The 9,162-nt window shown below is 40.4% G+C and overlaps 1 protein-coding gene across 1 annotated transcript in view; it reads right to left on the reverse strand.

Moving 5' to 3' along the window:
- Positions 1 to 5,722, reverse strand: part of cenpi (centromere protein I) — a 55,461-nt gene extending 49,739 nt beyond the window's left edge. The window contains exon 1 of the mRNA XM_061930305.2: positions 5,439 to 5,722. Coding sequence (XP_061786289.2) covers positions 5,439 to 5,610 — 172 coding nt within the window. The 5' untranslated portion in view covers positions 5,611 to 5,722. The remainder of the gene's footprint in view (positions 1 to 5,438) is intronic.
- Between the last annotated feature and the right edge of the window lie 3,440 nt (positions 5,723 to 9,162).

Here is a 9,162-nt window from a genome sequence, read left to right on the forward strand (position 1 = left end):
CCAGCTGAATTAGGGGAGTTTGAATAATACACAATGGTTGGTAACAAGAAACTGACCTGTTTATTCAAGGATAAACACAAAATAGACAAAATTATACATGACAAACAGAAATGGCATCATTGAACTAGGGCTGGGCGATATGGCCTTTTTTTAATATTGCGATATTTTAAGGCCATATTGCGATACACAATATATATCTCGATATTTTGCCTTAGCCTTGAATGAACACTTGATGCATATAATCACAGCAGTATGATGATTCTATGTGTTTTGATTGATTGATTGAGACTTTTATTAGTAGGTTGCACAGTGAAGTACATATTCCGTACAATTGACCACTAAATGGTAACACCCGAATAAGTTTTTCAACTTGTTTAAGACAGGGTCCACTTAAATTGATTCATGATACAGATATATACTATCAGATATATACTATCATCATAATACAGTCATCACACATGATAATCACATTGAATTATTTACATTACTTATAATCCAGGGTGTGGAGGGGGGCGCCGGATGTAAGTGTCAAAAAGACAGCCAAAAGAGTTTGATATAAGAATAAATCTAAAGTTAAAATATAGGGTAGAAATGCACCCATTTGCAGGAAATGTAGTCTTGATTTTCAAAATGTTCTTTCAAGGCTTGCATGTCTACATTAAAACATTCTTCTTCATACTGCATTAATATATGCTACTTTTAAACTTTCATGCAGAGAAGGAAATCACAACTAAAAAAAATCACTAATTTTTTCATACGGTGTTGATGTGGAAATTTTTGCCATTTTGATGGTTGTGGAGTCTGGACGTGTGGCACCGAATGGAGATAAGCGTCTCGACAGACGTCACAATATTTGAACAATGACCTGGGGATAGGTTGATTGGCAACACTAAATTGGCCCGAGTGTGTGAATGTGAGTGTGAATGTTGTCTGTCTATCTGTGTTGGCCCTGCGATGAGGTGGCGACTTGTCCAGGGTGTACCCCGCCTTCCGCCCGATTGTAGCTGAGATAGGCTCCAGCGCCCCCCGCGATCCCGAAGGGAATAAGCGGTAGAAAATGGATGGATGGATGGATGACGAAAACTGTTGTGTCTGCCGTGTCCGTGTGTCGAAAATTGTTATGCGCTTATTTTTTTATTTGATTTTGTGCGTGGCATAGATTTGCCGTGCGCAGAGGACGCTTGAGCAGGCGCGCACCTTAGCGGCTGCGCTAGCATCACAGCTAACGTTAGCCCTGCCGCTACCTCGCTCTCTGCTGGGAGAGGACGTATACGTATGTGACGTATGACGTGACAGTATGTGACGTATGACGTGACAGTATGAGACGTGTGTAAGAAGGTGCGCTCGCTGTCTGTGAGAGGGAGACACAGGAAAGAGTGAGAAGAGCCTGTCGTGTAATGCCAGCAGCTAAAAGCAACTGCGTGAGAAGTGTGGATGTGTTGAAGGTGTGCTGGAAAATGCGGAACGGAAATTACGGAGCAGCAGAAAAGTGGAATGTATTATTTAAATAGGTGCGTTGGAAAACACGGACCGGAGTTTTTTTTTTAAAACTGGATCTGGATCGGCATTTTCCCATGCCTTGCTGATACGCAATTTTTTGGCAAATATCGGAAGCCGATCCGATCCAAATATCGGATCGGGACATCCCTACTTCACACAAAAGTCACAATTTCTCACTGATTGTTGGTCCAAAGTTAATGAAGATTTTGACAAAATGAGGGCAATAACTTTTCTTTGGTCGTTCTGTGTATTTTTTAAGTGAATTGTGTCGTCAGGTGCACATGAGAGTGCCTGCTGGTCACTAAACACTGCAGGAATGTAGTAGCAGACGGCATCCAAATGATGCTTTCATGAAATAAAACAACATTTAATGTAAGTTTAAGAGCGGGAGTATGTTTAGAACTATATACATAGACCTGATATATACCGTATTTTCCGCACCATAAGGCGCCCTGGGTTATAAGCCGCGCCTTCAATGAACGGCATATTTCAAAACTTTGTCCACCTATAAGCCGCCCCGTGTTATAAGCCGCATCTAACTGCGCTAAAGGAATGTCAAAAAAAACAGTCAGATAGGTCAGTCAAACTTTAATAATATATTAAAAACCAGCGTGATGTGGGTGCGCATGGAGTCGTATATCAACATGGACGGAGCTGCGTGAAAAAAGCCACCCGGCCTCTTCGCGTAAACTTACCTTAACCACTCGCTCATCTTTTCTTCATCCATCCATCCCTTCGAGTTAGCTTTTATGATGACGCCGGCTGGAAAGGTCTCTTTTGGCAAGGTCTTCCTTTTGAATATCACCATGGGTGGAAGTTTCTGGCCATTAGCATGGCAAGCTAGAACCACAGTGAAGGATGACTTCTCATTCCCTGTGGTGCGAATATTCACCGTACGTGCTCCCGTTGTATCCACAGTGCGGTTCACAGGAATATCAAAAGTCAGTGGAACCTCGTCCATGTTGATAATGTTCTCTGGCCGGATCTTTTTTTCAGCTATCTTGTTTTTACAATATGCACGGAAAGTAGCCAGCTTTTCTTGAAAGTCTTTAGGCAGTTGCTGTGAAATAGTAGTCCGTGTGCGGATGGAGAGATTGCGTCTTTTCATGAACCGGAAACCTGTCGCTTAGTAGGAGCCATTTTGTGGTCTTTACAGATGTAAACACACAAAGGAAATGAAACGTAATATCCGCGCGCTTTTTCTTCTTCTACGCGGGCGGGTGGTTGCTTACAGTAGAAGAAGAAGCGCTTCCTGTTCTATGGGGGCGGGTGCTTACCTTGGCGGTTGCTTGCGTAGAAGAAGAAGCACTTCCTCTTCTACGGGGAAAAAAGATGGCGGCTGTTTACCGTAGTTGCGAGACCGAAACTTTATGAAAATGAATCTTAATATTAATCCATATATAAAGCGCACCGGGTTATAAGCCGCACTGTCAGCTTTTGAGTAAATTTGTGGTTTTTAGGTGTGGCTAATAGTGCGGAAAATACGGTAGATTGATTTTGTGGGGAAAACGGAACAACAGCAGTCATAGTTTAGTTGGCCATATTCTCTTCATATACCACTCTGGTCTGATCCACAGCAGTGGAAATGTCTCGGTCATAAAGTACTTAGACTGACATAACCCATCCATTCATTTTTCTACCGCTTGTCCCTCTTGGGGTTGTGGGGGGTGCTGGAGCCTAACATAACAAATAACAAACTAACATTTGAAATAAATGGGATACCGTTTTATGCACGGGGAGGTTTTTTTCTTATTGTAATTAACACTAGAACTTTTTAACATGTCAATATTTGAATGTACTGCACACCCTACAGATGATGTAAATATAGGTTGTGTACAGTGTTATTAATATGTTGCATGTGTAAGAAATGAACTATTTTTCTTTTCAGATATATGGTTTGTGCGACTATAAACCATTTACCCTAATAGCAGTTCCAATGGATGAACACCACGGAGCCACAGACAATGACAAACACATCACACTTGTTGCAGGAAAGGAAAATGAGCAGTGAAAGACATTATTTATGACTTTTCCACTTTCCCCCTCAATTCTTTCCCATCTGGACAAGGAAGGCGGGGTAGACCCTGGACAAGGAAGGCAGGGTAGACCCTGGACAAGGAAGGCGGCGTAGACCCTGGACAAGGTGCATGTCTTTGGAGGTGGGAGGATCCCAGTGGATCTTAAATCTGCACTCAAATGTGTGACCCTAAACTGCTTCACAACAATGAGTTTACTGGCATTCTGTGTTATTGTGTTGTGTGTTCGAACTCCGTCACGCAGATATGAACACGGTGACCAAGATGATGATGTAAACAAGAAGATAATAAATGAAAATAACATAACATAACATGATGATGTAAACAAGAAGATAATAAATGAAAATAACATAACATAATATGATGATGTAAACAAGAAGATAATAAATGAAAATAACATAACATAACATGATGATGTAAACAAGAAGATAATAAATGAAAATAACATAACATAACATGATGATGTAAACAAGAAGATAATAAATGAAAATAACATAACATAACATGATGATGTAAACAAGAAGATAATAAATGAAAATTAAAGCTGCAAGCAGCATTGGTCGGGCCCGCGTATTTGGCAGGTGCTAGTCCTAAGTGTCCCAATACTTTTGTCTACTTTTAGTCTGAAGTGTCCCAAGACTTTTGTCTAGTGTACCTACCTTGTCTGCATTGTGTGGGCACGTTGGTGCTTCCTGCTTTTAAGCAGCCATCTTAAAAAAACAGCACCCCAGCAGCATCAGCGCAGCGGTTCTTTGAAGGCTCATAAAATCAAAACCGGAGCAGTTATAAAAAAAGCGCTTCTGTTGTTGTAATCACAAGGGTTCAATCTCTCTCCTGTGTTAGTTTGAAGGCGAAACGACAAACGCGCTCAGAGGAGTTCGTTTTTGAAGGAAGGTAACCGGTTTTTACAAATATTTTGTTTTGAAGGGGGAATAGTTGATTTTTGCTGGGGGTTGTCAATTTATGAAATGTAGGTCTAAGTGAGACCTACAGAGAGGTTTTTGTTTCATCTCTCTCCGACCTTCCCAGTGGGAGTTACAGGCAGTTTTGTCAGATTTTTCATCCGAGGAGCAGTTTTTTGTGCGTTTTATAAAAAAATTGCTGTAGAGCACAATTTTTAGGTTTGGGGTTCGGTTTTTTCATCAGATCACAGTTTTAGCCAGTCCTGATGTGTGTGTTCAGTTTGGTGAGTTTTGAAGCATGTTAAGGGGGTCAAATTACAGCTCAAAGAGTCAAAAGTGACTGTTTTTAGTGCTTTTTTGTCTTGAAGGGGGAATTGCCAACTTCCTGTTTATTTTTGCCCGAGAATATACCATTATGAAAGTTAGGTCTGAGTCAGACCTACATACAGGTTTTTGTTTCATGTCTCTCAGATCTTCCTAGTGGGAGTTACAGGCAGTCTAGTTTTTTTTTTTTCCTAGGGGGCGCTAGAGCGCAATTTTGAGTTTTGAGGTTTGGTTTTTTGATAAAAATTACTGATGTGTGTGTAAAATTTGGTGAGTTTTGAAGCATGCTAAGAGGGTCAAATTACAGCGCAAAGTTGCGGAATAATAATAATAATAATAAAACCTTAGAAATTCAATAGGTCCTTATGTCCCATTGCATAAGGACTCCCTTCGGGAGTCCTTTTGCAATGGGCCATGCGGGCCCTAATAACATAACATAACATGATGATGTAAATAAGAAGATAATAAATGAAAATAACATAACATAACATGATGATGTAAACAAGAAGATAATAAATGAAAATAACATAACACAACATGATGATGCTAGCAATTAGCAGTGACGTCATCGCCCAAGGTTTGGTGTTTTTACACGGCGGGGGGACATTTAAAGAGCTAACCAAGGCTAAAAAGTGTACTTTGAAAGCAGTGTGATGTTTAGTGTGTCAAAACGTACCGTCAGAGAAATACTTGAGAGCCACAACGAGCGGGGGCTCGGCGTCATTCTTCCGTCTTTCTCTCTCCGCCACTCTCAAACTTCTGCCGCCGCTCCGGTTGCTCACAGACTGGTCGTCAGAGGGCGTTGTGTTCGAGTCCAACAACTCCGGCAAATATTGTGTAGCTTCCATGTCTACATTGCAACAAAATATGATGAAATGTGAGCAAAAGAAGGCTAGCTTCGTCCTCGCCTTTTTTTCATTCAAAACTCCAATCTTTGGCGCGACCGTTTGTTCTGCGCCTGCGCAGTAGCGGCAATTCGCATACCGTGGTGCATTGTGGGTAATGTAGTGCGTATGCCTCCATACCTGCCAAGAAGTCGCCTTAAACAGCGTGTTATGATGCGTTTTGTCAGTATCAGAGGAAAAAATAGGTTTATTTTTTTTATCATAATGTATTTTAGATAAACGACAGGCTTTTACAGTGGTTTATATGGAAAAGCATACTATCCTAAAGAGCGTTAATTAGGATGACATATTCACAGAGTCTAATGCAAAAATACAAATTATTTAACGACCCTTGCCTCTGTATCATCTCCGATCCAATACAGAGTAAAGTCCAGGATGGTATCGGCGATACCGATCCGATACTCGTCCAACAAAATCCAAACAGTTGTCTGTGTTCAAATAAGTAATATTTCAGAAAAAAGCAACAACAACAAAATCAGTATGTAATGAGAAAAAGCTGAAATGTTCTAAAAATAGTAATATACTTTGTTACCTAATATCAGAGGTGGGTAGTAACCAGAGGTGGGTAGAGTAGCCAGAAATTGTACTGTTACTTTAGAGATTTATTACTCAAGTAAAAGTAAGGAGTAGTCACCCAAATATTTACTTGAGTAAAAGTAAAAAGTATGTTGTGAAAAATCTACTCAAGTACTGAGTAACTGATGAGTAACATACACACACACACACACACACGCACACACGCACACACACACACACACATATGTATATCAATCAATCAATCAATCAATCAATGTTTATTTATATAGCCCTAAATCACAAGTGTCTCAAAGGGCTGCACAAGCCACAACGACATCCTCGGTATAGCCCACATAAGGGCAAGGAAAAACTCACCCCAGTGGGACGTCGATGTGAATGACTATGAGAAACCTTGGAGAGGACCGCATATGTGGGTAACCCCCCCCCCCCCTCTAGGGAGACCGAATGCAATGGATGTCGAGTGGGTCTAACATAATATTGTGAGAGTCCAGTCCATAGTGGATCCAGCATAACAGTAAGAGTCCAGTCCACAGTGGGGTCAGCAGGAAACCATCCCGAGCGGAGACGGGTCAGCAGCGCAGAGATGTTCCCAACCAATATACAGGCGAGCGGTCCACCCCGGGTCCCGACCCCGGACAGCCAGCACCCCATCCATGGCCACCGGATCTGTGTGTCTTCCCCTCCACAAGGGATAGGGGGGAGCAGAGGAGAAAAGAAAAGAAACGGCAGATCAACTGGTCTAAAAAAGGGGGGCTATTCAAAGGCTAGAGTATACAAATGAGTTTTGAGATGGGACTTAAATGTTTCTACTGAGGTAGCATCTCTAACTGTTACCGGGAGGGCATTCCATAGTGCTGGAGCCCGAATAGAAAACGCTCTATAGCCCGCAGACTTTTTTTGGGCTCTGGGAATCACTAATAAGCCGGAGTTCTTTGAACGCAGATTTCTATATATATATATATATATATATATATATATATATATATATATATATATATATACTGTACATACATACATTGATATATACAGTATATAATTTATATTTATTTATTTTGCCGTTTTTGTTTACATGTTAAAGGTGTTTTAATGAATATACATGCATGTTTAACATATAGATTCCTTTCTTTCATGAAGACAAGAATATAAGTTGGTGTATTACCTGATTGTGATGACTTGCATTGATTGTAATCAGACAGTAGTGTTGATAACATCCACGTTTTCAAATGGAGGAGAAAAAAAGTTCCTCCTTTCTGTCTAATACCACATGAAAGTGGTTGGTTTTTGGCATCTTATTTATCCAGCTTCCATGTTCGTTTTTATACACTTTACAAGAAATACATTGGCGGCAAACTCCGTGGCTTGCTAGCTTGTTTGCGCTGGCTTTTGGAGACTCTTATTTAGTAAGCGCAAGCGCGACGGAAACGGCACTTTTATTGTGAAGACAGGAACTGTGCGGTTAGTCTTTAGGCTTTTGACCGGAAGTACGGCTGAAATAAAAAAAAGTGTCTTTTTTTCCCCACACTTTTGATTGATTGACTGAAACTTTTATTAGTAGATTGCACAGTACAGTACATATTCCGTACAATTGACAACTAAATGGTAACACCCCAATAAGTTTTTCAACTTGTTTAAGTCAGGTCATGTGACCGCCTGGCTCTGTTTGATTGGTCCAACGTCACCAGTGACTGCATCTGATTGGTGGAACGGAGTCAAACGTCACCAGTGACTGTATTTGTTGAAACGCAGACACTATGAAGGTCTGTCTGACAGACCAAAACAAACAAAGCGTGCATTAACAGATCGATAAAAATTAGTAGCGAGTAGCGAGCTGAATGTAGATAAAAGTAGCGGAGTAAAAGTAGCGTTTCCTCTCTATAAATATACTCAAGTAAAAGTAAAAGTATGTTGCATTAAAACTACTCTTAGAAGTACAATTTATCCCAAAAGTTACTCAAGTAGATGTAACGGAGTAAATGTAGCGCGTTACTACCCACCTCTGGTAGTAACGCGCTACATTTACTCCGTTACATCTACTTGAGTAACTTTTGGGATAAACTGTACTTCTAAGAGTAGTTTTAATGCAACTTACTTTTACTTTTACTTAAGAAACGCTACTTTTACTCCGCTACTTTTATCTACATTCAGCTCGCTACTCGCTACTAATTTTAATCGATCTGTTAATGCACGCTTTGTTTGTTTTGGTCTGTCAGACAGACCTTCATAGTGCCTGCGTTTGAACAAATACAGTCACTGGTGACGTTCACTCCGTTCCACCAATCAGATGCAGTCACTGGTGACGTTGGACCAATCAAACAGAGCCAGGCGGTCACATGACCTGACTTAAACAAGTTGAAAAACGTATTGGGGTGTTACCATTTAGTGGTCAATTGTACGGAATATGTACTGTACTGTGCAATCTACAAATAAAAGTTTCAATCAATCAATCAAAAGTGTGAAGGAAAAAAGACACTTTTTTATTTCAAACGTACATCCGGTCAAAAGCCCAAAGACTGACTGCACAGTTCCTGTCTTCACAATAAAAGTGCCGCTCCATCGCGCCTGCGCTTTCAAAATAAGAGTCTCCGAAAGCCAGCGCAAACAAGCTAGCAAGCCACGGAGTTTGCCGCCAATGTATTTCTTGTAAAGTGTATAAAAACGAATATGGAAGCTGGACAGATAAGATCCCAAAAACCAACCACTTTCATGTGGTATTAGACGGAAAGGAGGAACTTTTTTTCTCCTCCATTTGAAAACGTGGACGTTATCATCACTACTGTCTGATTACAATCAATGCAAGTCATCAGAATCAGGTAATACACCAACTTATATTCTTGTTTTCATGAAAGAAAGGAATCTATATGTGTTAAACATGCATGTATATTCATTAAAACACCTTTAACATGTAAACAAAAACGGCAAAATAAATAAATATAAATTATATACTGTATATATATATAT

Source organism: Nerophis lumbriciformis, linkage group LG36 (genome assembly GCF_033978685.3).
Source record: "Nerophis lumbriciformis linkage group LG36, RoL_Nlum_v2.1, whole genome shotgun sequence".
NCBI lineage: Eukaryota > Metazoa > Chordata > Actinopteri > Syngnathiformes > Syngnathidae > Nerophis > Nerophis lumbriciformis.